The 18,906-nt window shown below is 45.5% G+C and overlaps 1 protein-coding gene across 1 annotated transcript; it reads left to right on the top strand.

Moving 5' to 3' along the window:
* Positions 1-17,311: 17,311 nt before the first annotated feature.
* Positions 17,312-18,696, top strand: LOC123162748 (protein trichome birefringence-like 19). The gene has a single exon (XM_044580511.1). It carries the CDS (start codon positions 17,312-17,314, stop codon positions 18,542-18,544), a length of 1,233 nt encoding a protein of 410 aa, XP_044436446.1. The 3' UTR covers positions 18,545-18,696.
* Positions 18,697-18,906: the final 210 nt, after the last annotated feature.

Genomic DNA, 18,906 nt, shown 5'->3' with positions numbered 1-18,906 from the left:
ACCGCATAATAAAGGTTGCTATCACAAGGGGAAATATAACGTGACGTTATTTTGCACTAAGGGGTTGAGCATACAAACAAATAAGAGCATGGCAACCTCTGTTTGCCTCTGCGAAGGGCCTATCTTTTACTTTATGTATTTACTTTTATGCAAGAGTCAATGTTTTTCTTTCTATTCCTTTTTATTTTTCTCCTTTTGCAAGCATCATGTGTTGAGGAAAGATCTAGGCACGTATATCTAGTTGGATATGGGTAGCATGAGTTATTATTGTTGACATCACCCAAAGGTGAATACGTTGGGAGGCAAAATTATAAGCCCCTATCTTTCTATGTGTCCAGCAGAAACGTTTTGCTCGTGTGTATGCGGTGAGTGTTAGCAATCATAGAAGACTATAGGATGGTTGAGTATGTGGAGCTCTTACTTAGACTCTGTTGAATAAGATGAATTGCAATTGCTTGGTGACTGAGAACATAGGTTCTCGAGTCTCAAGAGAATACATTGTTGAACCGTAACATGTGAATTTGTTGCTACTATAACATGAGAAGTTTTATAAGAAAAAATTGCTGTTATGATGCTAGGAAAAGTGATTGAAATTGTCATGATCAAACTTGTGCACTTTGCAAGCATTCACACTTCATAAATTATTTCTTTTATCATTTACCTACTCGAGGACGAGTAGGAATTAAGCTTGGGGATGCTGATACGTCTCCAACGTATCTATAATTTATGAAGTATTCATGTTGTTTTATTATCATTCTTGGATGTTTTACAATCATTTTATAGCAAGTTTATATCATTTTTTGGGACTAACCTATTGACCCAGTGCCCAGTGCCAGTTGTTGTTTTTGCTAGTTTTTTACGTCGAGGAAATCAATATCAAACGGAGTCCAAACACCACGAAACTCCTGGAGGATTTTTTATGGACCAGAACACTCAGGATGGGCCAGAGCAGCACCTGGGGGTGCCCCAAGGGGGGCACAACCCACCAGGGCGCGCCTGGGTCCCAGACGCGCCCAGGTGGGTTGTGCCCACCTCGGTGGCCTCACGCACCCCTTCTTCGCCTTATAAATTCCCAAATATTCCAAAACCCTTCGAGGTAGCCCTAGATCAGAAGTTCCGCCGCTGCAAGGCCTCTGTATCCATGAGATCCAATCTAGACCCTGTTTTGGCACCCTGCCGGAGGGGGGAATCATCACCGGTGGCCATCTTCATCATCCCGGCGGCCACCATAATGAGGAGGGAGTAGTCCACCCTCGGGGCTGAGGGTTTGTACCAGCAGCTATGTGTTTAATCTCTCTCTCTCTCTACATATATATCGTGTTCTTGAGATGTCACGATCTTGATGTATCGCGGGCTTTATTAATATAGTCGGATCATATGGTGTTTCCCCCTCTCTATCTTGTTGTGATGAATTGAGTTTTTCCCTTTGAGATTTCGTTGTTACCGTATTGAATACTTTTATGGATTTGAGAACACTTGATATATGTCTTGCAGTTGAATACTCGTGGTGACATTGAGGTATCATATTGATTCACTTGATATATGTTTTGGCACTCAACTCACGGATTCCCGAGGTGACATTGGGGTAATCTATGCATAGGGGTTGATGCACGTTCTTGTCTTTTTTTCTCCGGTAGAAATCTTGGGGCACTCTTTGAAGTTCTTTGTGTTGGATCGAATATTATAAATCTGAATTTGCTTTGGCATTATTTTAGTACAAACTCTAGGATAGATCAAACGGAAAGAATAGCTTTGTGTTATTTTAGTACGAACTCTTGAATAGATCGAACGGAAAGAATAGCTTTGAGGTGGTTTCGTATCCTACAAACAATTCCGTCTTATGTTATCCACTAGATAGGAACTTTGGAGTGATTCTTCGTTGCATTTTTAGGGATGGTTATATGATGCAATTATATTAGCACTGTTCAGAGATTGCACTAGCGAAAGTATGCACCCTAGGCCTTGTTTCTAAGCATTGCAATGTCGTTTTTGTGCCCGTTTACTATTTGGTACCTTGTTGTTTTTATTTATTCAGATTATAAAAATATATTTCTACCATCCATATTACACTTTTATCACCATCTCTTCGCCGAACTAGTGCACCTATACAATTTGCCGTTGTATTGCGTGTGTTGGGGACACAAGAGTTTTCTTGTATTTGGTTGTAGGGTTGTTTGAGAGAGATCACCTTCATCCTACACCTCTCACGGATTGATAAACCTTAGGTTATCCACTTGAGGGAAAATTGCTACTGTCCTACAAAACTCTGCACTTGGAGGCCCAACACATGTCTGCAAGAATAAAGTTGCATAGTAGACACCACCGGCCAGGGCGCACACCCAAGGGGGAGAGTCCTACTAGGACTCCCAGTCCAATTCGGATCGCCCCTTCCTTTGTGGAGTTGGAAAAGGGGAAGGGAGAGAGAGAGGGAGAAGGAAAGGGGGGGTGCCCCCTCCCCTAGTCCAATTCGGACTCCCTTGGGGGGCGCCACCTCCTGTGGTCTGCCTCCTCCTCTCCCCTATGGGCCATGAGGCCCATTAACTTTCCCGGGGGGGGTCCGGTAACCCCTCGGTACTCCAAAAAATCCCCGAAACATTCCGGAACCATTTCGGTGTCCGAATATAACCTTCCAGTATATCAATCTTTACCTCTCGACCATTTCGAGACTTCTCTTCATGTCCGTCATCTCATCTGGAACTCTGAACTACCTTCAGTCACCAAAACACATAATTCATATAATACATATCATCATCGAACGTTAAGCGTGCGGACCCTATGGGTTCGAGAACTATGTAGACATGACCAAGGCACTTCTCCGGTCAATAAGCAATAGCGGAACCTGGATGATCATATTGGTTCCCACATATTCTACAAATATCTTTATCGGCCGAACCGCAATATCAACCTATGTCATCGGTATGTTACTTGCCCGAGATTCAATTGTCGGTATCTTCATACCTAGTTCTATCTTGTTACCGGCAAGTCTCTTTACTCGTTCTGTAGTGCCTCATCCCGTAACTAACTCATTAATCACATTGCTTGCAAGGCTTCATATGATGTGCATTATCGAGAGGGCCAAGAGATACTTCTTTGATACTCTGAGTGACAAATCCTAATCTCGATCTATGCCAACCCAACAAACACCTTCGGAGATACCTGTAGAGCAACTTTATAATCACCAAGTTACATTGTGATGTTTGATAGCACACAAGGCATTCCTCCGGTGTCCCGGAGTTGCATAATCTCATAGTCGGAGGAATATATATTTGACATGAAGAAAGCAGTAGCAATAAAACTCAACGATCATTATGCTAAGCTAACATATGGGTCTTGTCCATCACATCATTCTCCCAATGATGTGATCGTGTTCATCAAATGACAACACATGTCCATGGCTAGGAAACTTGACCATCTTTGATTAATGAGCTAGTCTAGTAGAGGCATTCTAGGGACACAGTGTTTTGTCTATGTATTCACACATGTATATATCAAGTTTCCGGTTAATATAATTCTAGCATGAATAATAAAAATTTATCATGAATAAGGAAATATAAAATAACAACTTTAGTATTGCCTCTAGGGCATATTTCCTTCAGTCTCCCACTAGCACTAGTGTCAATAATCTAGATTACATAGTAATGAATCTAACACCCATGGAGTCATGGTGCTAATCATGTTTTGCTCGTGGAAGAGGCTTTGTCAACGGGTCTGCAACATTCAGATCCATATGTATTTTGCAAATTTCTATGTCTCCCTCCTTGACCAAATCTCGGATGGAGTTGAAGCATCTCTTGATGTGTTTGGTCTTTCTATGAAATCTTGATTCCTTCGCCAAGGAAATTGCTCCAGTATTGTCACAAAAGATTTTCATTGGACCGATGCACTAGGTATTACACCTAGATCGGATATGAACTCCTTCATCCAGACTCCTTCATTTACTGCTTCTGAAGCAGCTATGTACTCCACTTCTCACGTAGATCCCGCCACGATGCTCTATTTGGAACTGCACCAACTGACGGCTCCACCATTCAATAATAATACGCATCCGGATTGTGACTTAGACTCATCCAGATCAGTGTCAAATCTAGTGTCCATGTAACCACTTACGACAAGCTAAACATATCCCTAGTCCTTTTCAGGTACTTCAGGATGTTCTTGACCGCTGTCAGTGATCCACTCCTGGATTACTTTGGTACCTCCCTTCTAAACATATAGCAAGGCACACATCAGGTCTGGTACACAGCATTGCATACATGATAGAACCTTTGGCTGAGTCATACGGAATGACTTTCATTTTCTCTCTATCTTCTACAGCGGTCAGGCATTGAGTCTGACTCAACTTCACACCTTGTAACACAGGCAAGAACCCCTTTCTTTGACTGATCCATTTTGAACTTCTTCAAAGCTTTATCAAGGTATGTGCTTTGTGAAAGTCCTATCAAGCGTATTGATCTATCTCTATAGATCTTGATGCCCAATATATAAGCAGCTTCATCGAGGTCTTTCATTGAACAACTCTTATTCAAGTATCCTTTTATGCTATTCAGAAATTCTACATCATTTCCAATCAACAATATGCCATCCACATATAATATTAGAAATGCTATAGAGCTCCCACTCACTTTCTTGTAAATACATGCTTCTTCAAAAGTCTGTATAAAACCATATGCTTTGATCACCTCATCAAAGCGTATATTCCAACTCTGAGATGCTTGCACCAGTCCATAAATGGATTGCTAGAGCTTGCACACTTTGTTAGCACATTTAGGATCGACAAAACCTTCTGGTTGCATCTTATACAACTCTTCTTTAAGAAATCCATTAAGGAATGCAGTTTTGACATCCATTTGCCATATTTCATAATCATAAAATGCGGCAATTGCTAACATGATTCAGACAGACTTAAGCATTGCTACGGGTGAGAATGTCTCATCATAGTCAACTGCTTGAACTTGTCGAAAACAGTTTGGAACAAGTCGAGCTTTATAGACAGTAACATTACCATTAGCGTCAGTCTTCTTCTTGAAGATCCATTTATTCTCTATGGGTCATCGATCATCGGGCAGATCCACCAAAGTACACACTTTGTTCTCATACATGGATCCTATCTCAGATTTCAGGGCCTCAAGCAATTTATTGGAATTTGGGCTCATCATAGCTTCTTCATAGTTATAGGTTCATCATGGTCAAGAAACATGACCTCCAGAATAGGATTACCGTACCAGTCTGGTGCAGATCGTGCTCTGCTTGACCTATGATGTTTTGTAGAAACTTGATCTATAGTTTCATGATCTTTATCATTAGCTTCCTCTCTAGTTGGTGTAGGCATCACGAGAACAGATTTCTCAGATGAACTACTTTCCAAATTGAGAGCAGGTACAATTACCTCATCAGTTCTACTTTCCTCCCATTCACTTCTTTCGAGAGAAACTCCTTCTCTAGAAAGGTTTCGTTCTTAGCAACAAAAATCTTGCCTTCGGACTTGTGGTAGAAGGTGTACCCAATTGTTTCCTTAGGGTATCCTATGAAGACACATTTCTCCGATTTGGGTTCGAGCTTATCAGGCTGAAGCCTTTTGACATAAGCATTGCATCCCCAAATTTAAGAAACGACAACTTAGGTTTGTTGCCAAACCATAGTTCATACGGTGTCGTCTCAACGGATTTTAATGGTGCCCTGTTTAAAGTGAATGCAGTTGTCTCCAATGCATAACCCCAAAACAGTAGTGGTAAATCGGTAAGAGACATCATAGTTCGCACCATATCCAATAAAGTGCGGTTACGGCGTTCGGACACACCATTACGATGTGGTGTTCCAGGTGGCGTGAGCTGTGAAACTATTCCACATTGTTTTAAATGAAGGCCAAACTCGTAACTAAAATATTCTCCTCCATGATCAGATAGTAGAAACTTTATTTTCTTGTTATGATGATTCTCCACTTCACTCTGAAATTCTTTGAAGTTTTCAAATGTTTCAAACATGTGTTTCATTAAGTAGATATACCCATATCTTTTTAAATCATCTGTGAAGGTCGGAAAATAACGATACCCGCCACGAGAATCAACACTCATTGGACCACATACATTGGTATGTATTATTTCCAATAAGTCACTAGCTCGTTCCATTGTTCCGGAGAACGGAGTTTTAGTCATCTTGCCCATAAGGCATGGTTCGCAAGTATCAAATGATTCATAATCAAGTGATTCCAAAACTCCATCTTTATGGAGTTTCTTCACGCTCTTTAAACCAATATGACCCAAATGGCAGTGCCACAAATAAGTTGCACTATCATTAGCAACTTTGCATCTTTTGGCATCAATATTATGAACATGTGTATCATCATGATCAAGATTCAATAGTAATAGACCACTCTTCAAGGGTGCATGACCATAAAAGATATTATTCATATTAATAGAACAACCATTATTCTCTGATTTAAATTAATAACAATCTTGCACTAAACAAGATCCAGATATAATGTTCATGCTCAATGCTAGCACCAAATAACAATTATTCAGGTCTAAAACTAACCCCGAAGGTAGATGTAGAGGTAGCGTGCCGACGGCGATCACATCGAACTTGGAACCATTTCCGACGCGCATCATCACCTCATCCTTAGCCAATCTTCATTTAATCCATAGTCCCTGCTTCAAGTTACAAATATGGGCAACCGAACCGGTATCAAATACCCAGGTACTACTAAGAGAATTAGTAAGGTACACATCAATAACATGTATATCAAATATACCCTTGTTCACTTTGCCACCCATCTTATCTGTCAAATACTTGGGGCAGTTCCGCTTCCAGTGACTAGTCCCTTTGCAGTAGAAGTACTTAGTTTCTGGCTTGGGTCCATTTTAGGTTTCTTCCCGGGAGTGACAACTTGCTTGTCATTCTTCTTCGAGTCCCCCCCTTCTTTTTAATCTTGCCCTTCTTCTTTAAACTAGTGGTCTTGTTAACTGTCAACACTTGATGCTCCTTCTTGATTTCTACCCCCGCAGCCTTTAGCATTGCGAAGAGCTCAGGAATAGTATTTTCCATCCCTTGCATATTGTAGTTCATCACAAAGCCTTTGTAGCTTGGCAGTAGTGATTGAAGAACTCTGTCAATGACACAATCATCTGGAAGATTAACTCCGAGCTGAGTAAAGTGATTATGGTACCCAGACATTTTGAGTATATGCTCACTAGCAGAACTATTCTCCTCCATCTTGCAGCTATAGAACTTGTTGGAGACTTCGTATCTCTCAACTCGGGCATTTTCTTGAAATATTAACTTCAACTCCTGGAACATCTCATATGGTCCATGACGTTCAAAACGTCTTTGAAGTCCCGATTCTAAGCCGTAAAGCATGGCACACTGAACTAACGAGTAGTCATCAACACCCGACTGCCAGGCATTAACAATGTCTGCAGTTGCTGGGGCAGGTGGTACACCTAGCGGTGCATCAAGGACATAATTCTTCTATGCGGTAATGAGGATAATCCTCAAGTTATGGACCCAGTCTGTGTGGTTGCTGCCATCATCTTTCAACTTTGCTTTCTCAAGGAACGCATTAAAGTTCAAAGTAACGGTAGCACGGGCCATTGATCTACAACATAGGTATGGAAAAACTATGAGGACTAAGTTCATGATAAATTAAGTTCAGTTAATAATAGTACTTAAGAACTCCCACTTACATAGAAATCCCTCTAGTCATCTAAATGATACGTCATCCAAATCAACTAAACTATGTCCGATCATCACATGAGATGGAGTAGTCTTCAATGGTGAACATCACTATGTTGATCATATCTACTATATGATTCACGTTCGACCTTTTGGTCTCCAGTGTTCCAAGGCCATGTATGTACATGCTAGGCTCGTCAAGTTTAACCCGAGTATTCCGCGTGTGCAAAACTGGCTTGCACCCATTGTATTTGAACGTAGAGCTTATCACACCCGATCATCACGTGGTGTCTCAGCACGAAGAACTTTCGCAACGATGCATACTCGGGGAGACCACTTATAGCTTGAAATTTTAGTAAGGGATCATCTTATAATGTTATCGTCGTACTAAGAAAAATAAGATGCATAAAGATAAACATCACATGCAATCAAAAATATGTGACATGATATGGCCATCATCATCTTGTGCTTTTGATCTCCATCACCGAAGCAACATCATGATATCCATCATCACAGACTTGACACCTTGATCTCCATCGCAACGCTGTGGTCGTCTCGCCAACCATTGCTTCTATGACTATCGCTACCGCTTAGTGATAAAGTAAAGCAATTACATAGCATTTGTATTTCATACAATAAAGCGACAACCATATGGCCCCTGCCAGTTGCTGATAGCTTTTACAAAACATGATCGTCTCATACAATATCTTATATCACATCATGTCTTGACCATATCACATCACACATGCCCTGCAAAAACATGTTAGACGTCCTCTACTTTGTTTGTTGCAAGTTTTATGTGGCTTCTACGGGCTTCAAGCATGAACCGTACATACCTACGACACAAAAACTGCACCGGTGATTTACCAAGTTTGCTGTTTTAATCTTCACAAGGACCGGCCGCAGTCAAATTTGATTCAACTAAAGTTGGAGAAACAAACACTCGCCAGCCACCTTTATGCAAAACTAGTAGCATGTCTGTCGGTGGAACCGGTCTCGTGAACGCGGTCATGTAAGGTTGGTCCGGGCCGCTTAATCCAGCAATACCGCTGGATCAAAATAAGACATTGGTGGTAAGAAGTATGACGATCACCGCCCATAACTCTTTGTGTTCTACTCATGCATATCATCTAGGCATAGACCTGGCTCGGATGCCACTGTTGGGAAATGTAGCATGCAATTTGAAAAACATTCCTACGCTCACGCAAGATCTATCTAGGAGATGCATAGCAACGAGAGGGGGAGAGTGTGTCCATGTACCCTCGTAGACCGAAAGCAGAAGCATTAACTTAACGCGGTTGATGTAGTCGAACATCTTCTCGAATCAATCGATCAAGTACCGAACGTATGACACCTCCGAATTCTACACACATTCAGCTCGATGACGTCCCTCGAACTCTTGATCCAGTAGATGTACGAAGGAGTCGATAAGTTCCGTCAGCACGACGGCGTGGTGATGGTGATGGTGATGTGATCCGCGCAGGGCTTCGCCTAAGCACTATGACAATATGATCGGAGGAGTAAACGGTGGAGGGGGGAACCGCACATGGCTAAGACAATTGATGTCCTTTGGGGTGCCCCCTGCCCCCGTATATAAAGGAGGGAGAGGGGAGAGGGCCGGCCAGGGCGCGCCCCCAAGGGGGGAGTCCTACTAGGACTCCCAGTCCAATTCAGACCCCCCTTCCTTTCCGGAGGGGGAAAAGAGGGATGGGAGAGAGGGAGGGAGAAGGAAAGGGGAGGTCGTTGTCACATCCCTAGTTCTGGTATGACCTAGACTAGTTAGTCATATGTGCATCATGTTTAATTCCATTGAAATTTGAAATGAGGATTTGTGAAACCCTCAGAATCATTTTTGGAAATGACCCAAATAAAAATTGCTCCAAAAAGGTCCAAGAAAATGCTCATGTTGCTCTCTGAAAATATTGGACAGAGATAAAAATCAAACCAATATTTTTAATGAGCTCATAAGTATTTATTTTGGGAATTTGGATTAGTCCAGTAATTATTTTGCTTTGGATATATATATGTTATATATATAATATATGTCCAATAATTATGCTAGTGGCTGAGGAGCTCTGGAATAATATAACTAGCTCCTACAAAAATTGGCATAAGAAGATAAAATGATTTGGTATTTTTATTAAATCAAAACAAATGTCAGAGATAGAAAAGAAAAACAAAACAGGAGAAATTCTACCTCGTGCTTACCTTCCTGTGCAGCCTGGCATTGTGCGGCCTGGCCTGGCCCAGCAGGCCGGCCCAGTCCACCACCGCCGTCGTCCTCCTGGCGCCAGTCGGCCAGGCGTGTGGCCGACGCGCGCGCACGGGCAGAGCGCCACGCCACCAGCTCGCTTGCCTGCCTCCCCTGCCAGCGCGACGCCGTGATGCCTCTTCTCGGTGCCGCCCCGATCCCCCTGGCCTCACCCCCTCTCTCCCGTGCTTCTCCCCTTCTCTCTCTCTCTCGCCCGAGAATCACCGTCGCCGCCGCTCGCTGCTGCCACGGCCAGAGCCACCTCTTCGCCCTCCGGCCGAGTCCAGAAGCTCCGCCTCGTCGCCTTCATCGTCCTCGACGAGCCAAGCGACCAGGGCCGCGCTCCATCGCCGCCACCGTCATCTTCTTCACCGCCGGCCGCCGTGGATCTCCACCACCCGCACGTCGCCGTTCGGCCGTCCCCGAGCCCGCTTCGACGCCTGCTGCAACCGCTATGAGCTGCCGCTCCTCCTCCCCCTCTCCGTTCTCTCCCCCGCACACCGCAGCCGCATGCCCGCTCGAGCCCGAGCTCCGGCCGCCGCCGTGAGCTTCGCTCCGGCGAGCTCCGCCCCCCCAGCTCCTCCCACCCGCTCCACCAGATGCACGAGAGCCCGGGCTACGCCCCGGTGCTCTCAGACGCCATCCCCGTGGCCTGTAACACGGACACCGCCGTGTCCCGTGGTCGCCGGCGACGACCTCGCCGGCCTGACAGGTGGACCCCGCCGTCAGGTGATTAGCTTAAGCTAATCACCAACTAACCTAACCCCTGACGCTGACATGTGGGCCCCAGTGCCCCCTAATCTTTAATTAAGCTAAACTAACACCCCCGTTTAACCCGTGTCACTGACGTGTGGCCCCCACACGTCAGGTTTGACCAGTCAGCGCTGTTGACTTGCTGACGCAAGCATGACGCAGTGCTGATGCAATTATTTATTTTCTGGATTTAAGTTAAATCAGGAATTCCAGAAAATTAGCCAAACTTCAAAAAATCATAGAAATTCAACCGTAACTCAGATTGAAATAATTTATATAGGAAAAATTATCAGAAAAATGCAATCTTTCCATCTGTACCAGTTCCATGCATGAAAAAACAACCTAAACCTGCTGTATAGGTGAAAACGTGTAAATGGCATATATAAGAGCTTAATTTGGAGTTGCATTTGAACTCTTGGTTCAAATGAAGTTCAACCAAATGGAAGCTAGTTGCATTAGCTAAAACAACATCACATCTACATGCCATGTTCATGCATCATATTGCTGCATATGCTTGTGTATTGAGTGTCGACACCGTTCCTTCTCGATAGGTCCTGCTCCGGAGACCGTTCCAAAGTACCTGTCTGAGGAGCAGTGCCTTCCTTGTTGATATACCAGGCACGCAAACCCCCTTGTTCATTTCGATACAATCCTACTCTCTCGCTCCTGCTCTCAGTTATTGCATTAGGACAACAACGATTCATCTGCTACTTTGTGCTGCGGTAGTTGAACCCATTCCTCTGCATGACCTGTCATTGCCATAGTAAATAGTTGAAACCCACTAGCATGTGTAGGAGTTGATTGAAGCCACTATTGTGTTCCTACCATGCTATGCCTGCTATTGCTTAGAGTTGTGTCAGGTCTGATTCATTGGGAATGAATTGGAGTGTTACGATATGTTCTGATGCTGAGAGTGAAGTGTGTGAACACGATTTGGTAAAGGTAGCGGTGAGAGGCCATGTAGGAGTACATGGTGGGTTGTCTCACTAGAACCGTCCTTAAGCACTGAGTTCTGTGTATGTCGTCCAATGACTCGATACTACCACAGATTGGGTTCCGGTAACTCGACCCCTCTCGGCTTATTAACCAACTTGATCTCTGTCCAGGAGTTGCAACTAGTTTCTGGTGTTTGTAGGTAGTGTTAGTAGTCTACCAAGTGGCACCCGGCCAGGTGGGCTTGGGACAGACTAGGCACAGTGGCACGGTGTACCAAGTGGCACCCGGATGGTGGGCTTGGGAACCCTGCTCACATCGTTTGGGGCCGTGAGCGACACCCCGGCCCGATCTCCTTGCGGATGGAACCCGAATAGGTGATAAACCTGGATTAGAGTCTTGTGTGGTTAGTCAGGTCGTGGCCGACACCCTTGCCAGGCTTCCGCTTGAAGGTTGCCGAGATACATGACGTGTACATGGCGGTAAATGGCGAGAGCGTGTGTGAAGAAGTACACCCCTGCGGGGTTAACATGATCTATTCGAATAGCCGGGTCTGTGGTTATGGACTTCTTGGATGCTTACATGGTACATAGACAACTTGAAGTGGATACTCTAAAATGCTCAAGACAAGTGTGAGTGATATGGATGGCCTTCTCGTAGGGAGACGGGGATGAATCCATAATAGTGTATTGTGTGGTGATTAGTGGACTCGTGTGCGCCATATCACCTCAAAGAAGTTCTGGTAGTCGTAGAACAGGATAGCCACAGAGTCAAAGCTGGCTTGCTGCAACTAAACCCCACATTACCCTCTTGATACAAATGCATGTATGATAGGATCTGATGTAAGTCTTGCTGAGTACCTTTGTACTCATGTTGCTTTATTTATGTTTTTGCAGCGACTTCGGTCTTACTAGTGTTCTCATGGACTTCGAAAGTAGCTTGTACCTCAACTACGATCTTGATCGGATATTGTAGTTAGTCAGGCTCTTCAGCCTTTTTCATTTGTAGATGTCTGTACCCAGACATGTAATGCTTTCGCTTGTTGCTTGTATGCTCTGTATGTTGGGTCATGTGACCCTTGTTTGTAATAAATGCTATGATGGCTCTTTTGAGCCTTATCTATATAAGTTGTTGAGTTATGCTGTGATGCCATGTTGTACAACACATACTTGCATGTTATGCGTACATGTAATGTGTATTGCTATGTGTGGGATCTGACTATCTAGTTGTTTATCCTTAGTAGCCTCTCTTACCGGGAAATGTCTCCTAGTGCTTCCACTGAGCCCTGGTAGCTTGCTACTGCTCCGGAACACTTAGGCTGGCCGGCATGTGTCCTTCTTCGTTCCTGTGTCTGTCCCTTCGGGGAAATGTCACGCGGTGTCTACCGGAGTCCTGTTAGCCTGCTACAGCCCGGTTTACCGGAGTCCTGCTAGCCCAGTTGCTATAGCCCGGATTCACTCGCTGATGACCGACACGTTCGATGTTGGGTCATGTATGCCTGTCCCTGTAAGTTAGTGCCACTTTGGGTTCACGACTAGCCATGTCAGCCCGGGTTCTTTGTCATATGGATGCTAGCGACACTATCATATACGTGTGCCAAAAGGCGCAAACGGTCCCGGGCATGGTAAGGCGACACCCGTGGGAATACCATGCGTGAGGCCGCAAAGTGATATGAGGTGTTACATGCTAGATCGGTGTGGCATATAATCGGGGTCCTGATAGTCGCGCCCCCTCCCCTAGTCCAATTCGGACTCGCTTGGGGGGGCCCTCCTGTGGCCTGCCTCCTCCTCTCACCTATGTCACATGAGGCCCATTCACTTTCCCGGGGGGGGGGGGTTCTGGTAACCCCTCGGCTCCCCGAAAAATCCTCGAAACCATTCCGGTGTCCGAATATAACCTTCCAATATATCGATCTTTACCTCTCGACCATTTCGAGACTTCCCGTCATGTCCGTGATCTCATCCGGGACTCCGAACTAACTTCGGTCACCAAAACACATAACTCATATAATACATATCGTCATCGAACGCTAAGCATGCGAACCCTACGGGTTCGAGAACTATGTAGACATGACTAAGACACTTCTTCGATCAATAACCAATAGCGGAACCTGGATGCTCATATTGGTTCCCTCATATTCTAAGAAGATCTTTATTGGTCGAACTGCAATGTCAACATATGTTATTCCCTTTGTCAACAGTATGTTAATTGCCCGAGATTCGATCGTCGGTATCTTCATACCTAGTTCAATCTCGTTACCGAAAAGTCTCTTTACTCGTTCGGCAGTGCATCATCCTGTAACTAACTCATTAGTCACATTGCTTGCAAGGCTTCATATGATGTGCATTACCGGGAGGGCCCAGAGATACCTCTCTGATACTCGGAGTGACAAATCCTAATCTTGATCTATGCCAACCCAACAAACACTTTCAGAGATACCTGTAGAGCATCTTTATAATCACCCAGTTACATTGTGACATTTGATAGCACACAAGGCATTTCTCCAGTGTCCAGGAGTAGCATAATCTCATAGTCGTAGGACTATATATATGACACGAAGAAAGCAGTAGCAATAAAACTGAACGATCATTATGCTAAGCTAACGGATGGGTCTTGTCCATCACATCATTCTCCCAATGATGTGATCATGTTCATCAAATGACAACACATGTCCTTTGATAAGTCTCCAACGTATCTATAATTTATGAATCATTCATGCTATTATATTATCTGTTTTGGATGTTTACGGGCTTTATTATACACTTTTATATTATTTTTGGGACTAACCTATTAACCAGAGGCCCAACCCATATTGATGTTTTCTTGCCTATTTCAGTGTTTCGAAGAAAAGGAATATAAAACGGAGTCCAAATGGAATGAAACCTTTGGGAGGGTGATTTTTGGAATGAACGTGATCTAGGATACGTGGAGCTCAAGTCAGGGAAGCTTCGAGGAGGCCACGAGGCAGGGAGGCCCGCTCACCTCCCCTGGGTGCGCCCCCACCCTCGTGGGCCCCTCGATGCTCCCCTGACCGACCTCTTTCGCCTATATAATTCCATATACCCTAAAACCTTCGAGGAACATAATAGATCGGGAGTTCCGCCGCCGCAAGCCTCTGTAGCCACCAAATACCTCCCGGGAGCCCGTTCCGGCACCCTGCCGGAGGGGGAATCCATCACCGGTGGCCATCTCCATCATCCCGGTGCTCTCCATGACGAGGAGAGAGTAGTTCACCCTCGGGGCTGAGGGTATGTACCAGTAGCTATGTGTTTGATCTCTCTCTCTCTCTCATGTTCTCTCTATGGCAAGATCTTGATGTATCGCGAGCTTTGCTATTATAGTTGGATCTTATGATGTTTCTCCCCCTCTACTCTCTTGTGATGAATTGAGTATTCCCCTTGAAGTTGTTTTGTCGGATTGAGTCTTTAAGGATTTGTGAACACTTGATGTATGTATTGCCGTGCTTATCTGTGGTGATAATGGGATATTCACGTGATCCACTTGATGTATGTTTTGGTGATCAACTTGCGGGTTCACCTTGTGAACTTATGCATAGGGTTTAGCACACGTTTTCGTCTTGACTCTCCGGTAGAAACTTTGGGGCACTCTTTGAAGTACTTTGTGTTGGTTGAATAGATGAATCTGATATTGTGTGATGCATATCGTATAATCATGCCCATGGATACTTGAGGTGACAATGGAGTATCTAGGTGACATTAGGGTTTTTGTTGATTTGTGTCTTAAGGTGTTATTCTAGTACGAACTCTATGATAGATCGAACGGAAAGAATAGTTTTGTCTTATTTTACTACGGACTCTTGAATAGATCGATCAGAAAGAATAACTTTAAGGTGGTTTCGTACCCTATCATAATCTTTTCGTTTGTTCTCCGTTATTAGTGACTTTGGAGTGACTCTTTATTGCATGTTGAGGGATACTTATGTGATCCAATTATATTATTATTGTTGAGAGAACTTGCACTAGTGAAAGTATGAACCTTAGGCCTTGTTTCCTAGCATTGCAATACCGTTTACGCTCACTTTTATCATTAGTTATCTTGCTGTTTTTATATTCTCAGATTACGAAAACCTATACCCACTATCCATATTGCACTTGTATCACCATCTCTTCGCCGAACTAGTGCACCTATACAATTTACCATTGTATTGGGTGTGTTGGGGGCACAAGAGACTCTTTGTTATTTGGTTGCATGGTTGTTTGAGAGAGACCATCTTCAATCTACGCCTCCCACAGATTGATAAACCTTAGGTCATCCACTTGAGGGAAATTTGCTACTGTCCTACAAACCTATGCACTTGGAAGCCCAACAACGTCTACAAGAAGAAGGTTGTATAGTAGACATCATCCATGGCTAGGAAACTTAACCATCTTTGATTAACGAGCTAGTCTAGTAGAGGCATTCTAGGGACACGGTGTTTTGTCTATGTATTCACACATGTATCAAGTTTCTGGTTAATATAATTCTAGCATGAATAATAAACATTTATCATAAATAAGAAAATATAAAATAACAACCTTATATTGCCTCTAGAGCATATTTTTCTTCAATCCTTGCTCCAAAGCTGGAGAGTTTGCCAATGCCCCTGGAGTTCACGAAGCACTTCCCCGCCGTCCCTACAGAGTCCATACTGAAGACGAACACCGGTTGCGCATGGAGGGTGACGGTGAGGGTGATCAACGGCAGGGTCACCCTTGATCAGGGTTGGGCCACCTTCGCCGCTGTTCACCAGATCATGATCGGGTACATGCTTACGTTCAAGCTGCTGACCCTCGACACCATGAAGGTGATCGTCTTCTACGACGACGACGTGGAGGTGGTTACCAAGTGCAAGGAGCACGACAACGCCTTCGCCGTGACCGCCTAAGCTCCTGTTGCCCGTTCCTTGTTGGTTGTTGGTTTAAGACTTGAGTTTTGTTCGAAACTTATCGTATTATGTTGGCTTAAAATTTGTGACACGTGATTAAGACTTGTGTTTGTGCCTAAGTTTGTTCGGTCTAATTTAGTTCTTTCCATGTGTGCCTCTGGTAACCTCACCACATCGAGGTGAAGGTTACCACACAACTATCCTGGATGCAACCAAACAATCAAACTTGTGTTTCCCTTTAAATAAGTCCGCAACCAAATAGCATGCCTTCAATTTCGACACATGCAGACTAGGGAGGATGCATGCAACCAATCAACATGCAGATGTTAGTTTTTTGCCTTCATATGCTAAGCCAGACCCTATTAAGATAAGTACGCAAAGTGCCTAAAAATGATGCAGGTAATCAAACGCATCCTTACAACCATAGCGTTGAAAAACACGTGACAGATCTCAAATAAAATGCTCATTATCGAATGCTGGAATGGTTGGTGAACTTCCCTTCCTGGATCTCGACACGCGAGTCAAGAAGATTGAAGCTCTACCGCTAGCTCAGTTTACAAGCGCACCTGTTTAGCACTGAAGGTCACGTGGAATCCACCATAACAAGTGTAAGCCGCATACTAATTACGTACCGGGCAACGCTAACTAGTCACCACCGTCTTCGTCGTCAATGCTACCGCATCGACTTGCCACTTCCAGCTGCCAGTACACTCATGAACGTTCATGAAGCAGCACAAAAAAAGAATCTGTATACATAAACTCGTTCATACTATCATAAACATAATGTTCATGATCCGTAGTTCGTTGGGAACTTGGGATAGATGTTAACAGCGATGAAGTTTCATGGAGTAAATCTCCCGTCGATTGCCCATTACAGCCGCCACTGGCACTATGTGCTCCCCGCTGCCGTCCTCACGACGTGTCTTGTGGTCCTCGCGGCGATGAGCCTGCCCCACCGCGTGCCGCTGATGCCGCCGTTGCTCACGAGCACGACGGGCCATGGACGCGGCGTCAACGGGTCCTGCGACATATTCAAGGGCGAGTGGGTGCCCGACCCGGAAGCGCCGCGGTACACCAACGAGACGTGCCCCGTGATCCACGGCCACTACGACTGCATGCGGTACGGCAAGCCGGACCTCGGGTTCGTCCGGTGGCGGTGGCGGCCGGACGGGTGCGAGCTGCCGCGCTTCGACGCGGCGCGTTTCCTCGGCGCCATGAGGGGCAAATCCGTGGCGTTCGTCGGCGACTCGCTCGCCAGGAACCAGATGCACTCGCTCGTGTGCCTCCTGGCGCGGGCCGAGCGGCCCGTGCCGTGGACCAAAGCGGGATACGTCTACCGCTACGAGCGCCACGGCTTCGCCGTCGCCGACTTCTGGTCGCCGTTCCTCGTCCGCGCCGTCGAGACCGACCGGGACGGCCCGGCGCGTAGCGGGGCCGGCCTGTGGAGCCTCCACCTAGACGAGCCGGACGTTGGATGGGCGGCCCACGCCGGCATGTTCGACTACATCGTCGTCTCCGCCGGCAGCTGGTTCTACCGGCCGTCCGTGTTCTACGAGCGCGGCCGTCTCGTCGGGTGCAGCGGCTGCCTCGCTCCTAACATCACCGACCTCACGCTCCGGTACTCCCTGCGGCTGGCGTTCCGGAGCGCGCTCCGCGCGGCCGTGGGCGCGCCGGGCGGCCGCTCCCGGACGGTCATCGTGCGGACGATATCGCCGTCGCACTACGAGAACGGGACGCGGAACGAGGACGGCGACTGCGTCCGGACGCGGCCTCTCCGGCGTGGCGAGTGGGAGATGGACGAGGGGCAGAAGGAGATGCGCCGGATACAGGTGGAGGAGTTCGCCGCGGCAGAGGCTGCGGCGAGAGGGAAAGGGGTGAGGATGCTGCTGATGCACGCGACGGAGGCTATGGCGCTGCGGCCGGACGGCCACCCGAGCAAGTACCGGCTGTGGGAGCCGGAGAAGTTCAGGGTGTCGCGTGACTGCCTACACTGGTGCCTGCCCGGCGCCATGGACGAGTGCAACGACATGCTAATGCACATGCTGATCGGTTAACCAACAGTACTACTTCCGTTTCAAAAAGCTTGTCTTGTATTATTGAAATACGGATGTATCTAACACTAAAATGTCTAGATACATCCATATTTAGAGAAACTTAAGACAAGTTTTTTGATGCTAAGGAGTATTATTACTTTACTATTACTCCCTTCGTCACGAAATACTTGTCATCAAAATGGATAAAAGAGGATGTATCGAGTACTAATTAGCTACTCCCTCCGTTCCATAATATACGACGTTTTTTAACACTACATAAGTGTAAAAAAACGTTTTATATTATGAGACGGAGGGAGTAGCTTGGTAATTTGATGGACCGAGTATGTGCTTTCAACTACTTTTTTTAGAACAAAGATGCTAGG

The sequence above is a fragment of the Triticum aestivum genome, chromosome 7B (assembly GCF_018294505.1).
Source record: "Triticum aestivum cultivar Chinese Spring chromosome 7B, IWGSC CS RefSeq v2.1, whole genome shotgun sequence".
NCBI classification, from domain to species: domain Eukaryota; kingdom Viridiplantae; phylum Streptophyta; class Magnoliopsida; order Poales; family Poaceae; genus Triticum; species Triticum aestivum.
The sequence above is the reverse complement of the archived record's forward strand: the minus strand, read 5'-3'. Positions and strand labels throughout refer to the sequence as shown.

Bases quoted from the DNA above. Each gene is read 5' to 3' on its own strand.
- LOC123162748 (XM_044580511.1), top strand. From the start codon at position 17,312: ATGTTAACAGCGATGAAGTTTCATGGAGTAAATCTCCCGTCGATTGCC.